The 18,496-nt window shown below is 42.7% G+C and overlaps 1 protein-coding gene across 3 annotated transcripts in view; it reads right to left on the reverse strand.

Annotated features, from left to right (window-relative positions):
• MICU3 (mitochondrial calcium uptake 3) overlaps positions 1–18,496 on the reverse strand; it is a 131,905-nt gene that overhangs the window by 44,222 nt on the left and 69,187 nt on the right. For all 3 annotated transcript variants that reach the window (XM_083169858.1, XM_083169849.1, XM_083169840.1), the window contains exon 7: positions 9,249–9,320. In XM_083169858.1, the coding sequence (XP_083025984.1) occupies positions 9,249–9,320 (72 nt within the window). The remainder of the gene's footprint in view (positions 1–9,248; positions 9,321–18,496) is intronic.

Here is an 18,496-nt window from a genome sequence, read left to right on the forward strand (position 1 = left end):
TAGCGGGTAATGATGGGAGAAATCTCGCATCAGTTAGCGAGCGAATACAAACTGGCTTCTTATCTATCTATACCATTTTTAGAGCAGAAATAATATTTAATTTGCTATTCATGAGACTGTAAGAATCACTAGGAAATAGGGAGTAATAAATAGAACATAGGCCTCATGGTGTCATTGGTTCCTTAAACATTTAAGGATGTATGATTGATAAGCAGCCCTTTCTTATCTCACTTGTAAATCTGACATTTAAAATATTTCCATTAGGTCCATTATAAATTACACATTGGCAAACAAACTTTTACAAGTTTTGGGGGAAAGGATCTCCTCATTTAGGGCCTTATTCTAGTTCACTCTTTCTGACAAAATCCTTCTTAGATGGACAAAACCATAGGCCTTATTCTGGTCGGTGCGGCCGGATCCGAATATGCGGCCAGGACCGAGCGTCCTAAACCCCACCTTTCGTACGGATCGCTCACTGCGTCTGAATGCGGTAATCCGCTGACCGCACAGAGCACGAGTGGATTTCTCAGGTATACACCTCTTCAATCTCTGGGAACCTCCCCCATAATTCGATGGTCGCAGACCATCGAATGCAGGCCCGAGTGGTAAGGCAGCACCCGCGTGCTCAGACCACTCGGGCATTTCTCAGTGGAAAAGCAGGGATCTGGGCGGGCAGCTGACATCTGTCAATGTCATATGTCCGCCCCCTACACGTGCGTCACGGCCGTCTTACCATACGTACGCCCAGCATTTTCATGGGAACGCACATGAAACGCGGGGTGTACACATATGGTAATGAGCCCAAACAGCCCTTCACGCCCCTCTCCTCCCCCTGTTCGTAGTGTAAACAATTCATGCGGAATTTGGACGTATGTCCCTTCCGCACATACGCAGATATGCCTCTGCACATGCGCAAACACAAAACATCGGCGGCACGAACGCACGCGGATTTATCTGCACCAACCAGAATAACCTCCCATGTGCACTGTGGGGGGGGGGGGGGGGGAGATGTAAAATGTGCAAAGAGAATTAGATTTGGGTGAGTTATTTTATTTCTGTGCAGGGTAAATACTGACTGCTTTATTTTTACACTGCAATATAGATCTCACTTTGAAGAAAAACCCCATCCAAATCTAATTCTCTCTGCACAAGTAACATCTGCCCCACCTGCAGTGCACATGGTTTTGTCCATCTAAGAAGGATTTTGTCAGAAAGAGTGAACTAGAATAAGGCCCTTAGTGCTTTCCAAACCCGGGACCTAATTCAGACTGGATTGCAAAGGACATTTTTTCTCTAATGGACAAAACCATGTGCACTGCATGCAGGGCCGGATTAAGGCCCCATAGGCACGGAGCTTAAAATATTGAATGGCCTATTATGAGAAGTGGAGGAGGTGAGGTCAATGCCATGTTGGCATGTAGGACACATACACTAAGTCCAAATGTCTCCACAAATTGCAAAAATGTGTGGAAAATAGAAATGCAATTGTAATGCTTGTGATTTATGACCAACCATGTGGCCAGCTGGGGATCATCATGGTGTCATGGTGGTGGGCCTACATTTATGTGGAGGCCTGAAGCTGCAGCTCCATCCAACCCATTGGCAATCTGGCCCTGACTGCAGGCGACTGTTCAGACTGGATTGCAAAGTTAACAATGGATAAAACCATGTTGCACTGCAGGTAGGGCAAATGTAGCATGTGCAGAGAGCATGTGCTCTCTGCACATGTTACATTTGCCCCACCTGCAATGCAACATGGTTTTATTCATTAGAGCAAAAATTGCTTTGCCATCCAGTCTGAATTAGGCCCTAGGAGCCAGATGTATCAAGCTTCAAAAGTGATAAAGTGTAGAGTAATAAACAGCCAGCCAATCAGCTCCTACCTGCCATGTCACAGGCTGGATTTGAAAAATAACAGGTAGGAGCTGATTGGCTGGCTGTTTATCACTCTACATTTTATCACTTTTTGAAGCTTGATACATCTGGCCCTAGGTCATGTTTTCAGCTCCCCTGTGGATGTGACAGTTGGTAATAACCCTGAGCACCTGCTGGGTGGTCAGGAAAACGTGAACTACTGGGGTCCTGGGGACCAGCTTTGAGAACCACTGTCCTAATCCCTTCCCAGCCGGCTCCTCTGCTTATTTCTTTTTTCTGCACAAGTGCGTCCTTAATGATAAAAATAAGAATGTCTTATCGCTGCGATATGTGGCAATTTCAAATTACTATTTAAAGGTCCAAACTAGACAAATTGATAAAAAGACCCCTTTGCTTTCTATCTTACAGGATTCCTTTTTTAAGTTAGATTTTGGATTTCCTGTGGGTGGTTCTAGCATTATAAAAAAAGGAGGAATTCATAAGATAGGGGAAAAATGTCCTCTGCCCCACATTAAACCAGTATTCAATATTTGTTCTACCAAAAAACAAAAAAAAAAGTATATTCTCACTTGGCCTTTTCCTACTGTACAAAACAGCTGGAGCATACATGAGATAATACATCTGTCCTATTGTGGGTAAACAAACAAAAAAACAATATACAACGGAGTAATGAACTCCAGACAGTTTATTTAAAGAGTTTCTAGAATAAAAGTTTCCCTGTAGTTATTGTTGCGATGACGTACTAAGGAACAGGCATAATGCATGGAAGATAAATCTTTCTGCTGTGCTATATTTAATAGAACAGTTAGATATGAGGACGGGCAGACACATGTTGATGTTCTGCTAACTTGCAATGATATTAAACTTTCTGCTGTGCTTATGGTTATTGTAAATCATAACTTAGCAAAACCAAGAAGTGTTGCCACAAGCACCATAATCCCGGTGATTCCAAAGTACTTATACAGTCTCTTCACTTGTATTAAACATTTTGTAATTAAGCTTTTATCAGCTTATACTACCCAATGCTATGAGGTCATTAACACATTCTGCATTTATATGTTATAGAATGTTACAGCGCTAGAGTCTCAGCTATGAAAGTATTGGTTTGAGGACTTATTTAGGGACCTATTCATTATCCCGTGACATTTGTACTTACTTCTGCAAGTAATGGGGCCATACTTTATAATGGTAATGCAGGAGATATCAAAGACACATCCTGGTTACCTCTCAGTCCCAATCTGGAATGTCATTCCCACATATTAGTGTGGGGTCCTTAATTCACCAGGCTCTGAAAATACAAGGGGAGGCAAACAAATCCTCCCAAATTTTACAGGTTAACAAACAAAGGCATAGAAAATGTAGTACATATTCTAAACGTGCATGGAACACTGTTTATTTTCCATTAGTTTTGATTATGAGATTGTCATTTCTTGGTGTACAGCAAATGGCAAATTTAACTGAGCTTTGTCAAGAAATTGCAGTGATAATGCTGGAAATAACCAGTCGAGTGATGTGAAAACAACAGGGCCGGCGCTACCACTAGGCAGCATTAGGCAGCTGCCTAGGGCGTCTGGCACTGGAGGGCGCACTTGAGCTACCTCTTTTCTCCAAGCAGGTTTTTTTTTTTTTGTAATATGTTTTGCGGTTTGCGGGTGGTAGATGGCGGGGCAGAAATTAAGAATGAGTGCATTAATCAAGCATCTGACACCCGCCCACCCCCCTCGCTGCCCTGCTGGGGAAGCGGTTTCTGGCTTCCAGTTATACAGCTTCAGGAGCAGGAAGAGGCTGGCTGAGGAGCTCTTTGGGCTCTGGTGCCTGATACTTCCTGCTGCTCAGCCCCCGCCCCGTCCGGCGCATGAATGGAGGGTCAGGTAGGCAACCCTGTGCTAGTATGTGAGATACAGTACACAGCTAGCTAGTTGTACCTGCTGTATATATTGTATTTATCTGGCCACCGCGCCATGCATCTCACCGATGCAGCACTCTGCTAAAGAGCTATCCTAGGTACATGGCAGCCCCGGGCTCTCCCCCATGCGCACAGCAGCAGTATTGACACCTGTTACCTTGTGCGCACACAGCCTAGGTGAGAGCAGCATCACACTCTGTCTGCCCTAAGTGACGGAGCTGCGGAGCTATTAGTGGGATGAAGTGGCCGGCGTGGGGCATTCCCTCTACACCCGGCTATAATTCAAGCCCCTTCAAAAGTTCCTCGGTGCTGCCGGAGGGCGGGGGGGGAAGGGGCATTGACAGGAGTGCTTGGTGTGTCCCCTGTGTATACAGCGGCAGGAGGATGTGCGCCCGGCGCTCTACAGTGAGGAGCAGCTCAGCCTCAGACCCTGAGCACAGCAGGTGAGCCAGGTTTCTGCAGCACTTAACAATTTATATATACAATTGGAGAATATTACACCCCATGCATTCGCTTCATATTACCACTCCACCTGCAAGTATCCTCACCCCCCCCTTGCGATTTTTGCATATTTCCACTATCCCCCCGCCCCCCCGTCTGCTTCATTCTACCACTCCTACCCCCCCCCCCCCCCCTGATTGCTTCCTCCGTGGAGGGGGGGGTGCGGCGCAGGGGTAGCTTTGCCTAGGGCATCCAGATGCCTTGCACCGGCCCTGGAAAACAACTACACAATTGTATCACAAATAGTCCAATATCTGGATGACATCATATTGAAAACCAATTGAGAATAAACTATACTCCACACACTTTTACATTATATACTAAAATATAATAAATATATAATATAATCCCTTTGCATCCCCTGTGTGTTCGCACGGGGGACCGATGGTGGGCATATGCACATTTCTGCGTATGTGCATACACTAAGTGCGTGCGGCCATGGCAAACAGACTGTTCACCGGACGCACACACCAAAGACTGCGGGGGGGAGGGGTCGTGGGGTGGTGGGCCGGAGGACTAGCCCTTAGGAACGCCCAGCATTTCATGGGCGTTCCCATGAAAACGCTGAGCATTCCCATGGTAATCAGCCCGTGGCGTGGGTGCCGGGGGCGGGCAGCTAACATTACCGGATGTGAGCTGCCTGCCCACTTCCTGCCGAATATCCACGCATATCTAAGGTCACCTGTGAGTAACCTTAGATATGCGTGGACCTTCCACGTCAGCGACCATCGAATGATGTGGGTGTTCCCCCACAGCCTGCAAATGGATGTTTATGTTAAACAACCATTTGCAGCCCGTGCGAATGCACGCAGTGTGCGATGGTGGGCGGGCGTACCGTTGCATTTACCATGCCTGTTTTGTTTCTTTAAAATCTGGGAGATTTTTTCCTCACCCTGTAAATACTGTTGCCAGCTTCAGTTAGCAACAGTTCCCAAACCCCCACTGCTCCCTATGGGAAGGAGTTCTTGGATGTGGAATCTCATATCTCCCCGCAGAAGGTCAGGTATCTCCATACTGCACTGGTCAGACCTAGTAAGTAGTGCACAGATCTACTACTACAGAAGAAGCAGCGTTAGGGCTGATATGGACAGGTCATCTTCAGATCGGTTGTCCCTGCACCAGAGCAATGTTGAATTTGTATTTTAGTACCCACCGATGCAACTCACACCGATCTAGATGCAAAATTAGCACTGCCACTCCATAGTACATAATGAATGGACCAATTAATAACATAGACTCAGAGATTTGGCTGAGGTTAAAAGGTTTAAAAAGAAACTGTGGACACATCATGGCCACGAAATCATCAGCTGACAATTGTAACTATTTGGGAGATTTATCAGTCTTCCTAAAGAGGACAAGTTGAGGTATCAACCATAACAATCAATCAGGTTCTAGCTCTCATAAATCTAGTGCAGTCTATATAGACATCCAACTGTAAAGCACAACGGAATATGCTGCGCTATATAAGAAACTGTAAATAAATAATAAAATCAACAATAACTAAATAGACATACAACATACAATGCTGCAGTGAGTAGACAGATTTTGGAGTGCCTGTTTTGTAGGCATTTGTCCAGACCTATTTCCCCTGTCATCACAGGGGGAGGAAGGCCTTCAATGCTGAAATATAAATGTGTTCCAGGTAATAATAATAATAATTGTATTTACATAGCGCTCTTTATCCAATAGGACTCAAGGCGCGTAACAGACAGAATGAATGTAATACAGTACAGTAACAATGAAGTACAGAACATCTTTTCATAAACAATACTGAATGAAGGAAATGCTTGAGTAAACAGGAAAGTCTTGAGTGTGTTTTTGAAGCATTCTAGAGTGGGGGTCTCTCGACCTGTGCTGGGAAGTGAGTTCCATAAAGCCAGAGCTGAATGGCTGAAAGCTCGACTCCCAGATGAATTACGGGAGATCCTAGGTACTGCTAAAAGTCTTTCATCTACAGATCGCAGTAATCGGGTGGGACAGTAGGGAACAGGCTGCTAGGTAAGCTAGCCTTGGAGCAGCCGCCATGTAAGTCTCGCCAATTATATGAGGACATCCGATAAAAATGATGTATGCATGTACAACAACAATATGGGATTGCACTATTAAGTATATCCACATCCACATTATTTATTTTTTTTTAAATAAAAACTTTTCTGAAGAAATCTTTAGGTACGATTTTTATTATATAGAACAAAGGGTCTGATTGAGAGTTGATTGCTATTGTGCAAATTCCCAATCTGCTCAGTTATCGAATGACTGTGAATGTGTATGGATTGAGCCAATATAGCGTCGGAAATAGAAAAAATATCTAGTTGCAATCCTCCCACAATTTAATGGACAGGAAGTCAGCAATTGGGGGTGGTACCCAGCCATTTTCTGGGAGTGTAAAAAAAGATGCCTAAGCGTTCTAAGAAAGGGTGTGTGGCGATCAGCCTGTCTCCGCCGTAGAGTTGTGGAAGGGTCGGACATACTCACATTTGCACAGACAGAGAAAATAATTTGATGGTGAGTGAATTGCGCATGGATGTGTGACAGCATAGCGATATGGAACATGATAGCGATATTTTTGCAGTTCACCCGCAGATTTCCACAGGGTGGGGTTTCATTCTGTCTGGGAAGTGGCTAACCATTCGCAGTCATCTGCAACTTTGCAGATGTGTAATTTGGCCTGAATTGTGCCCAATATATGATAGTCTGGCTGCAGACTTACTGAATTATGAGCAAAACCTCGAATTCTTTCTTTCACCTATAGTAACATGTTCTATTCACTTACCTGCTTTAAGGCAAATACCGTCCCCCTCAGCAAGTCACACTCATTCCAGATGTTATATTCACTTACTGAGTACATTGGTCATTATAAAAACTTTTGGCAATAGTGGCTCCGAGGCATACGCCATTACAGGTACTACTTACAAAAGCGAAAATTAAAATCCAGGTCCCCTTAATTGTACAGGCTAGGAAAGTATGGCAGAGGGTCAGTAAGAATCAGAGGATAAGTGACATTGATCCTGATACATTCTTGTTCTCCTTAAATGGTACTGAAATAATTAGAGATCAGCAAGTAGTACGAATATGGAATCAATATGGAATAATGTCCATTGGCCAAGTCTACAGTAATAATAATATGAAGCCCTTCACGCTGATGCAGGATGAGTTTGGACTCCCAAAACAAATGTTTTTTAGATTCTTACAAATGCGGAGTGCGCTTTCACTTCAGAGTGGGCGGGATGGCATTAGTTTAAAGGACTCTCCAGTTAAAATGTTTCTAAATAAGTTAGGAAAGGATAAAATAATTTCAAGATGTTATCAATTCTTGTTGGAGAATATACAAGATGAAAATCTCGCTGTACTTAGGGTTAAGTGGGAAACGGAGATTACCGGGATTAATGAAGAAACATGGAAAATCGCACTTAAATCCATTACAACTGCAACTAACTCCACTAGAGCCCAACAAATACAGTTCAATATTTTACATAGAACGTATATGACCCCTGAAAAAATTAGTAAATTTGCGCCCAATTATATTAATAAATGTCCCAAATGTGATGAATTGCAATGTGGCTTTTTTCACTTAATTTGGGAATGTAGAATAGTACGGAAATACTGGCAAGAGATAGAGCAAATAATGGCACAAAGTGGTATTCCGTTGCAAAATGACTCCCCTCTGGCATATATTTTGGGGGTGTGGCAAAATGATAAACTTACGTCTGGTAAAAAACAACTGGCCATAAATTTGTGTACAATGGCTAAAGTAATCATTGCACGCTCTTGGATGGCTAAGACTGGTCCTGAAACTAGAGCATGGATTAATTTGGTGAATCAAACTAGCGAACACGAGAGATATATAAGCGTCACACGTAAAACCACAAAAAAGTTTTTTGAAATATGGGAGGGTTGGTTTAGGACTAAATTTTATAAAAAACAATAACATGCCCAATGGGGCCCTAATACACGGAAACACTTAAAGTTTGGGAGGAAAAAAAAATATTAGAAATATATATATAAAAAAAAAAAAAAAAAAAAAATCTTTATTTATACACGATAAAGATGCACAAAATAAAATGCACACAGAGTACTCACAATCAATAGAGGTGGGGGGGAGGGAATGGGAGGGTGGGTGGGGGAAGGGGGAGGGGTAATCTCACTATGTACATTAGAAGTAAGGTATATATAAATAGGCGGGGCTAAGGTTAGTCACTTCTTAAAAAAAAAAAAAAAAAAACACGGCTCATAGTGTTAGGGCAAAAAATTAAGGTCAGTTTGTCATAGGCACTTTATTAAGGAATCAGAACGAGAGAAGTGGAGTAGTTGGCATGGGTTAGTAAAATGTTCTTAAAACTAAAGCTTGCATTGGTTACAGATGCACTATAGCATAAACACATATTTAATGAAGGGTATCAAAATAACATAAAGATAGGCTGTTGGTGAAGTAAGAAATTGTCTTTTGGTTCGGTTTACTTTTTTCTTTTTTTTTTTTTTTTTTCTGTCGTTGTCAGATAATTAGTTACAAAGTACGTAATTAAAAACCCCAATCATGTAGGAAGGCAGGCTATGTGTATGTATACATGTTAGTATTGTTAAATGTTGTTAGTATTATTTAAGAGACAAGTAAATTGATGATAAAGTATATATTGAAGACATTCATATCTTCTTTTGATAATGAAAAGCTTGTTACTTGTCTGTTTTTATGAATTGTAAAAGAGGGAAAAATTTAATAAAGATCATATAAAAAAAAAATAAAAACACATTTTTTCCTTCTCCTTCACTTCCAGCTATCCTCACATACCAGCGGGCTCTTATTTGAAACTGTAAAATGAATATTGATGCCGGGCCATTTCCATTACCTCTCTGCCTGCTGAAACTGAGGCCCCCCGATACCTGTGCTCACCCACTCCCTATGTTTCCCCTACAGCCAGGAGATACAGTAGAAGTGTTTCTGGTCTGTATGGTGTGTGAGGTACATTACCAGCTGTGCGCACTTCTCCTCATTCCCTTTCCGCTCCTTCTTTTCATTTTTCTTCCGGAATATTTCTTGCAACTGAAAACCAAAACAAGAAAGGGAAGTAGAAGTAAAGGTGCAGCCCAGGTGACTATGTATGTAATATATGTGCTTGTAATGTACAGCAAGAAAACAAAACGTCTTCCAGCTGTTCTATACTGTATACACCCATAGACCAATAAAACAAACTACGGAAAGGAAGAGAACATTTCATATAGAGAACAGTAGAGGACATGTACTAATGGACCCAATCAGCAAGCCCCGCCACGCTCCCTCCCCCGCCCATGTACACAGCTGCAAATGCGTTCGCAGCCATGTACACAGGGGGGAAATCCCTCACTATCAAATTATTTCTCCCCCCCCCCTGCTTGCAGCGCTGAGTAAAGGTGGCCATACATCTACAGATCGATTGTCAGATTGGGCTGGTTGGAACAAAATCCTGGTAATGGATGAGAGCAAATGACAGTTGACTGTTTGCTTTGAAATGCTGGAAAACTGCCAAAAACTGTCATTCAGATATTACCAGGTTTTTGTTCCAACCAGCCCAATCTGACAATCGATCTGTAAATGTATGGACACCTTAAGTCTAGACGTCAGTGGCCCTCCCTCCCAACTTGGCACTCCCAGGAAAACCAAGGTGTTACGCCCCCAAATGTCCAAATGTGACATGTGCAGAGAGAGAGCATAAAGGCCCCAAACACTTGTCCGACTTGACCCAATTTCCCGTGAGCTCCCCCGGAGGCTCACATACGATCTGGCACTTGATGTGCCATTTTTACATGCAATAAAGTTCTATACGCAATTCATATGGATAAATATATAATGATTTGCACTTTGCGACCGTTGTTTAATAAGATATTTAGTTTCTGCCAAATAGTCTTCATATCGACAAAGTAAAAATTATACTGTGCAGCAAATGTTACAGGAAAAACAACTATAGGAATTATCACTCTTATTTTTATATTTACAAAACATATTCAAAGGTTATCTTGGTTGTATTTCTTTTAGAAAGCATTAAATGTGTTCTCCGTCTGCACCATCGATGCAAAATGATTGCGTGGCTGCTCGTTTATCGGTTTGATATGTATTTAACTGTTGACTTCTAATCTGACTCAGCACTTAGTCCAAATTAAGATTCTCAAAGAACTAGTCCTAATCTGAGGAAATTCTGTACTGAGAACCGGCAACTCAAATATCATCTCTCCACACCGAGTCATTTGTCTGCATGGAAGGCACCAAGCATACCTACAGATCCCTTTTCATGCTGTCAGCACAATTCAATTAAATGATTAAGATTTTTTGGGTGTCTATAAGATTCCTGTGTGGTGAGATTTAAATCACTGCATGACCAATGTGCAACATGTTTTTTTGTTGTTGTTGTTTTTTTTTTTGAAGGGGGGACGACTCACAACAATAAACAATGTAAATGATTGCCACTTTAAAAAATGAGGAAAACTCTCCCAAAACCACTCACTTTCTGATTCTCACACCCTATTACATTTAGCCCTCTGTCTATCTTTTTCTAAAATGCAATACAGAAATTATAGATGGAATCTTATTGGTTTCTATGGCCATCATCATCATTTTTAGAAGCTTTCGTAAATTTACCCTTACAGTATATGTCTTAAGGTGGCCATACACACGCAGATTTATCTGCAGATCTGTCTGGTTGGAACAAAAACATGGTTATGGATGAGAGCAAATGACAAACTGTCACTCATCCATAACCATGTTTTTGATCCAACCAGACAGATCTGAAGATAAATCTTACTAGTGTATGGGCATCTTAACCTTCCTTCTGCCTCCAGTGAGCAACAAGTTCCCAGCTCAATCATTGGTTATCACTCCCCATCCCAGCTCACACTTTCCTCCATTCCCCTCACCAGCAGCTAACTAACGCCAATCAGTGCATGCGCAGCGCATTTACACATCTTTTGCAAATGCAAAATATGTTTAACCCTTTGAGCGCCGAGTGAATTTGTCAAAATTGGTGTGAAAATTGCCAAGCAAACCGTTGTATTCATCATAATGACCAGAAATATTTACATTATACAGGAAATATAAACTTTTTTTTTTTACACAACATTTTCTAGTTTCATTTATATAACAAATGTAAGCGATGCTGGCATTTTTAGCTGATATCTTGCACATCTCACAGAGATGTTGGGTTAATATCTTTGGCCCTTTACCAGGCTTGTCTAGAACTTCAAAATATATAAATTTGTCGAAAATTACAAGCAATGAAAAGCAGATTAATTTTTTTGCTTGCAGAAGTTTGGAATGGCGGATACACGGTATGATTCATTATCCTCTCTGTTTTTGATTTGTTAAAAATATATATATATATTTAAGGCATTGACGCAGCAACCAAAAAATGTCACATGTAATGAGCAGTAGCAACACAATGTAAACATCCTTACTGTATAAGGTGCCTTGACCCAAGTACTTGATTACCGGTATGTACTAGAAAACAAGTACTGCACGGAGCTCATGGAATTTACAAATATTTTGTATGATCAAGCTTCATCTCCCCATTTTGATCCTGTGGTTGAGTATCCCCTATCCGAAATGCTCGGGACCGCGAGCATTTCGGATAGGGGAATTTTCCGGTTTTTGGAATATTTTTTTGTAGCCATACTTACCTGTCCCCTTATGGTGTCCGGTGGTCCCTCGGCGTCCGCGCAGTCCCCGGGCGTCCACAGCAGGCCTCCGGCATCTTCTCCTGGTCTCCAGCGGTCCCAGGAATGCATTGCGCGAGTGTGCGCGCGCACCGGTGACGTCACCAGCGCGCGCACACTCGCGCAATGCATTCCTGGGACCGCTGGAGACCCTGGAGAAGATGCCGGAGGCCTGCTGTGGACGCCCGGGGACTTGGTAAGTATGAAAAGAGGGTTAGGGGGTTAAAAAAAAAATAATTTGAATGATTCCAAAAACCACGGTTTTTGGAATAATTCGGATAAGGGATGTCCGGATACCGGATACTCAACCTGTATGACCAATGAAATTGTTTACAAGCCCTTCTCGTGGTGATGTCAGAAGGCACTTATGTGATTGTGCTTTCTTAGTGAAAGAAGGACCACTGATTAGTGGCAATCTCATCCAACAAACTGGTTAGCTATATCATATTAAATGCAAACATAGTACTCGGACAGCAAGTCGATAAACATTGAATTTGCAAACAATATATCTCTCCCGTGAATGATGTAAATCGGGGATGGAAATGGTCGCTTAGAAATGAAATAAAGAAAACTGGCTGTTGCTTTAGTGTGTTTTTCTTGCAGCTCCATTTCTTCTGATACGTAAAACACGCTCCTGGAATATGATCACCTCATACTTACCTTGTAAGTGATGGTTCTAGGAACCCCTCTCTAAATTGCCATCTTCCATGAAAGCATCAAGAATGTTTCTTTTTCACATTCCACAAAAGTCTTCATTATCCATCAATCCCAAACAAATAATCCTTTTATTTTCTTTTGCAGAGTTCATTTACTATTGCGGAACATTTTTTGGATGTCATCTTCCGTGTCTGGTGCTACGAGCCATTCTTTTCCTGAGCTCTTTAAACTTCTTGCATTACAGACAGACATTGCTGACAGCTTTTGGCCACTAGTGCAGAGTTTAGATGTAGACAATTTAGTTTCACTCAAACGTAGCCATTGTTTTTTTTTTATTATTATTATTATTTGACATCCCTTTAATGTAATATTGCGCTGAAGGGGATAGGAAGAGACCTCAGTGAAACTGGCCTTCAAGTGCAGGTAAACTTACCAGCACAAAGCAACTTTCAAAGCTGGAAACGCATGAGCTGGGGCTGTTATTGGCACCAGTGCTACGTGGCAGGGTTGTTTACCAATGTGAAAACACATTTGATGGCCAAAATAGACAGATTGGAACACAGAAGACACAGAAGACTGACTGTGACCCAATTTAGTGGCACACATTAAAGTTGTCCAGGGTCCGGCCAACCCGATAGGGTTTTTAGATGCAGAGAGGTGATGAAAGTGTAAGTATACTTATCTGACCCCTGTCGGGATTCTCTCCTTCGGGATGCTGGCATCTGTATCCTGGCAGGCGGCGTCCCAATTGCCAGTCATCCATATGCATCCCATATTACTTACTAATTTCCACCAATCTGTTGTCTGGTGAATTTGGTTAATGTGGCCTGTATTGTGCGTCTTTTCTAGAGCTATAGACATGCTATATGCACCCTGTGAATGCCATAATTGGGGACGCACTGCTACACCACAGGCTGTGTGTGAGGCCAGCATTACACAACCACTTTGTCAACAAGTAGATAACTGTAGATGTGCAGAGGTTCTGGCACTGGCCCAGAGAGTAATAATAATAATAATAATAATAGTTTTGTTTATATAGCGCTCTTTCTCCAATAGGAATCAAGGCGCTTAACAGATAGAATGAATGTAATACAGTACAGGAACAATTAAGTGCAAAAAAGCTTTTCATAAACTATACTTAAAAGAATTACAGAAATTCATGAGTAAGTGTCAACGCAGGCGGGTTCTGTGTTCCCGGCTGTGACCGTGGTGGACCAGTGGAGGGCGCTGGAGAGCCAAAGGCAGAAGGTTTGATGTAGGACATACACGGGGAGATCAGGGCACAGCGAACCAGAGAGTTGACGGAGACCAGGAACAGGGGCGCGGAGTCTAACCTGCCAGCGGTATTCACCAGGGAGCCCCTCAAGGAACTTTGGACTTAGCTGCGTCTGACAGGCAGGTCGTGGCCCCCTGCCCTGGTCCTCTGGACGCAGGCAAGGGAGATGATACTGGAGGTAGTAATGAAGAAGGAAAGGCAATCTGGAAACTGCGGAGGATTGCACAGGATGTCGACAACTGAGGTAGACTGTGGTGCCGACAATGGTGCCGACGGCTGGTAGATGGCTCAGGTATATGCTGGAGCAATAGGACGTAGGTGGCAAAGTCTCTATAGAGCACAGCAGCTGAATGTCGACGCTGGTGTCGACGGAGCCAGTCGCTAGTTCAGGACAAGATGGAGAATGTCGCTGAAAGGCTTGGAAGCCAATGGTGGTAATGGCGAGGCACCTGTACTCGACTGCAGAGGTGGAAAGGCAGGAGTCTTCTGGAGATGGATAACCCAGGAAGGTATAGCGGGTGCAGGTAACGCTGGAGAGAATCACAGGGGAGCCTGGAGATCTCGGAGTCTTGGGAACTTCTCTGTCACAGGAGAATACTGAGAGCAGGTAAGCAATTGTTCAAGACAAGGAAGGAAGGCCGCAGGCCGGCTTTATCCCCCTTGCTTGTCTGTGATTGGCTGCCAGCTGTAGCACCAATCAATGCTGGGAAAGGAGGACACACCTTGATCCAGGTACAGGTGTGTGGGTCAGAGGTGACGTGGATGGACAGCGGGGATTGGTCTGGGGAATCAGCTGACTTGAGAGTGTCATGGCGGCACCCATGCTGCCCGGGAACGGCGTGCGCTTGGCAGGGAACTATGGCAACTGACCGCGGGGACACAGGGGACATCGCGCCACACATCAGAAGCCATGCGGATGACAGGCCTCTCACGCAGTACCGACCATCGAGATGGTAATGAGCGATGTTTCCGATGGTAAGATCTGCGGTTTGTGACAGTAAGTTTGTATTTGAAGGATTCTTTTGAACTGTGCGGGGTAGTGAGTTCCGTAGATTCGGAGCTGCATGGCTAAAAACTTGACCCCAGTTGAATTATAGGGGGGATTCTAGGTACTGCTAAAAGTCCCTCATCTACAGATCGCAGTAATGGGCTGGGACAGTATAGAATCAGAAGCTGATTCAGGTACCTTGGGCCTTTGTCATGTAGGGCTTTGAAACTGAGTAAATTAATCTTAAAAATGATTCGTAATCTAACCACTGCCAGACATTACTCTCAGGGTGCACATAAAGCAAAGAAAGTACAAGAAAACAACTAGCTATAGATTATATAAATTGTTGTAGGCCAAATAAGTGTACTGTGTTCTTTTTGAGCACAGAACATTTTACAGTAACACTATTGCTGATGTTTTGTTTACTGTGGGATGAGGCTTGTGGGCAGGACATAAAACGTGAGCTTTTTTTTGTTTCTGTTGAGTCAACACATCTTTGTGTGGGACAAGTGCCAACATCAAGTTGTCAGCTACTTGGGAATTTCCTCACGTTCTCAGTATGACAATTACAGCAAGCCCAACACCAACACGCTGACTCGCCATTCTGCCCTCAGTTCAGATTCATGGCTAACAGCTATGGGGAGTGATGGGCAGATATCAGTGTAACCATGGATAACCCACAGGACTCTATACTGTATATTCTAGATATGTAATAAAAAGTATCATATAAGCCTTAGATTCCTATAATTCATTGAACAGTCTGTTGTAGCAAATGAGATACAATATACAAGTAAGACGTGAAAAGAGAAACATAAACAGAAACATAGAATTTGACAGCAGATAAGAACCACTTGGCCCATCTAGTCTGCCCCTTTTTTAAACATGTTACCTCAAACCATATATGATCCTTATTTTTTTTGTAAGGATATCAATATGCCTATCCCAAGCTTGTTTAAATTGTACTACTGTATTTGCCTCTACCACCTCTGATGGGAGGCTATTCCACTTATCTACTACTCTTTCTGTGAAGTAATTCTGCCTCAAATTTCCCCTGAATCTTCCTCCCTCTAGTTTCAGTGCATGTCCTCTTCCTGTGAAGAATGTCTCTCACCTGTACCTTGTTAAAGCCCTTGATATATTTGGAAGTTTCTATCATGTCCCCCCTTTCCCTTCTCTGCTCCAAAGTATACATATTAAGATCTTTTAGTCTTTCCTGGTACATTTTGTGATGTAGGCCATGCACCATTTAAGTTGCCCTTCTTTGTACAGTCTCTAATGTATTTATATCCTTCTGAAGATATGGCCTCCAGAACTGAACACAGTACTCTAGATGAGGTCGTACCAATGACCTATACTGTGGCATTATTACTTCTTTCTTTCTACTGCTGATACCTCTCCCTATGCAACCAAGCATCTGACTTGCCTTCTTCATTGCTTTATTACATTGCCTACCTGCCTTTAAGTCCCCTTTAAGTCCCCTGAAATAGTGACACCTAGATCCCTCTCTTCCTCAGTAGTTTCCATTATAGTGCCGTTTATACTATATGTAGTCTTTGGATTTTTGAGACCCAAGTGCATGATTTTGCATTTTTTGGCATTAAAATGTAGTTGCCATGCTCTTGACCATTCCTCTAATCTACCTAGATCATCAATCATTTGTTTTACCCCTCCTGATGTGTCTACCCTGTTGCATATCTTTGTGTCATCTGCAAAAAGGGACATTTTACCCTCAATTCCATTTGCAATATCACCAATAAAGATATTAAAAAGCACTGGTCCAAGTACAGATCCCTGGGGTACCCCACTTGTAACCTTTCCCTCCTTTGACTGTACTCCGTTTATTACAACTCTCTGTTTTCTGTACTGTAGCCACGCTCTTATCCTTTCAACTATCTTAAAATCCAATCCCAAGCTTTCAAGTTTATTTAACAGTCTGCGATGTGGGACAGTGTCAAAAGCCTTACTAAAGTCTAGATAAGCTACATCTACAGCCCCACCTTGATCGATTACTTTAGTCACCCAGTCAAAAAAGTCAATAAGATTTGTTTGACATGATATTCCCCCAGTAAACCTATGCTGTTTCGGATCCTGTAAATTGCTGGTTTTGAGATATTCTAAAACTCTTTGTTTTAAGAGTGTTTCCATCAATTTTCCTACTACTGATGTAAGGCTCACTGGTCGATAGTTGCTTACCTCTTCCTTTCTTCCACTTTTGTGCAGTGGGACTACATTCACTGTTTTCCAGTCCTCTGGGATTACTCCAGTAGCTAGTGACTGGTTGAATAATTCTGTGATTCTGGTTTTACCAGCTCCCCTTTAAGCTCTTTTAGTATCCTTGGATGTAGAGGGAGCAGACACTAAAAACTCCAACCACAATACAGGCTGGGAGTCTCATCTCTCACCTTGCTGTGACAATTGGGCTATGAAGATCAGTTATACTTCAAGTTAATTATAGAGTTTATAATAAATATTTTCAATCTTAGGGTAGATATATTCAATTAGGACTGATAATTTTTTTGGAAGTCAAAATGAAAATTGGGCTATGGCAATATCAGGGGGCTTTACTTAGGCAGGCCCAAGGCATGAGCCTCCTTATATTTACATTCTCCAACAGTGATCGGGGCCGAATGTCCCGGGTCGCTTACCAGGGACAATGGCTCTCTGCCCGCATAACATGCACCACAGGCCAGAAGCCTACACTTTTGAGCGTAGTATCCAACAACTCTGGTGGTCTAGGGAAGGTTAGAAAGTGAAGGTAGCCAAAGCCACCTACCATGGCATTGAGAGAGGTTGAAGTGTGGAGTTTCTTCAGTGGCTGGCTCTTCCTTTTTCTTTTCTTTGGCATGTCTTTTGTCCCCCCTCTCTGCTACTCTCACATCACAGCACCCATCACAGCACAATGCCCTATTCCCCTCTCAGCCCAGCCATCCTCACCCATTATATTACAGCACACTTCTATCATATCGCAGCTCCCCTCACAGCACAGCACCTCTTATCTATTACAGCACCCCTCTCCGATCAGAGCACAGCTCCCTACACCTCAAAGCTACCTTCACAGTACAGCACACTTCATGAATCACTACACACCTCCCTTCACCTCACAGCAACCCTCTCCTATCACATCACAGCTCAGCTCCAATCACAGCCCAGCACCCTTCATCCATCACTGCCCACCTCCATTCACCTCACAGCACAGCTTTACTCACAGTAAAGCAAAATTCAAAATGTTAGAACACAATATAAAATTGCATGGAATACAGTTTATTTTCAACTGGTTTTCCATAAATTATCATCCAGATGGTGTCCTTTATTCGTTATGCACATGTGTAGTCTATCGCTGAAGTTTTCGCATCACCCGGCTGGTCGTTTCCAGCGTTATAGCTGCAATTTATTGACAAAGCTCACTTTCATTTCTCTGACTACAGTAACCAGCAGAATTTTCATTATTGGAAAACAATCCTCATCATCTTCATGAAAGACCTCTACACAGCCAACAGGGCCATCAACCAAGAACCATTCATGAACTGAAGGCTGCTATACGCTAAGAAATGACAATGATCATAATTAAAACTGTATTCCATGCAATTATGATTATTTACTAACATTTTGAATAGCA

Source organism: Crinia signifera, chromosome 1 (genome assembly GCF_055691185.1).
Source record: "Crinia signifera chromosome 1, ASM5569118v1, whole genome shotgun sequence".
Classification (NCBI taxonomy): Eukaryota; Metazoa; Chordata; class Amphibia; order Anura; family Myobatrachidae; genus Crinia; species Crinia signifera.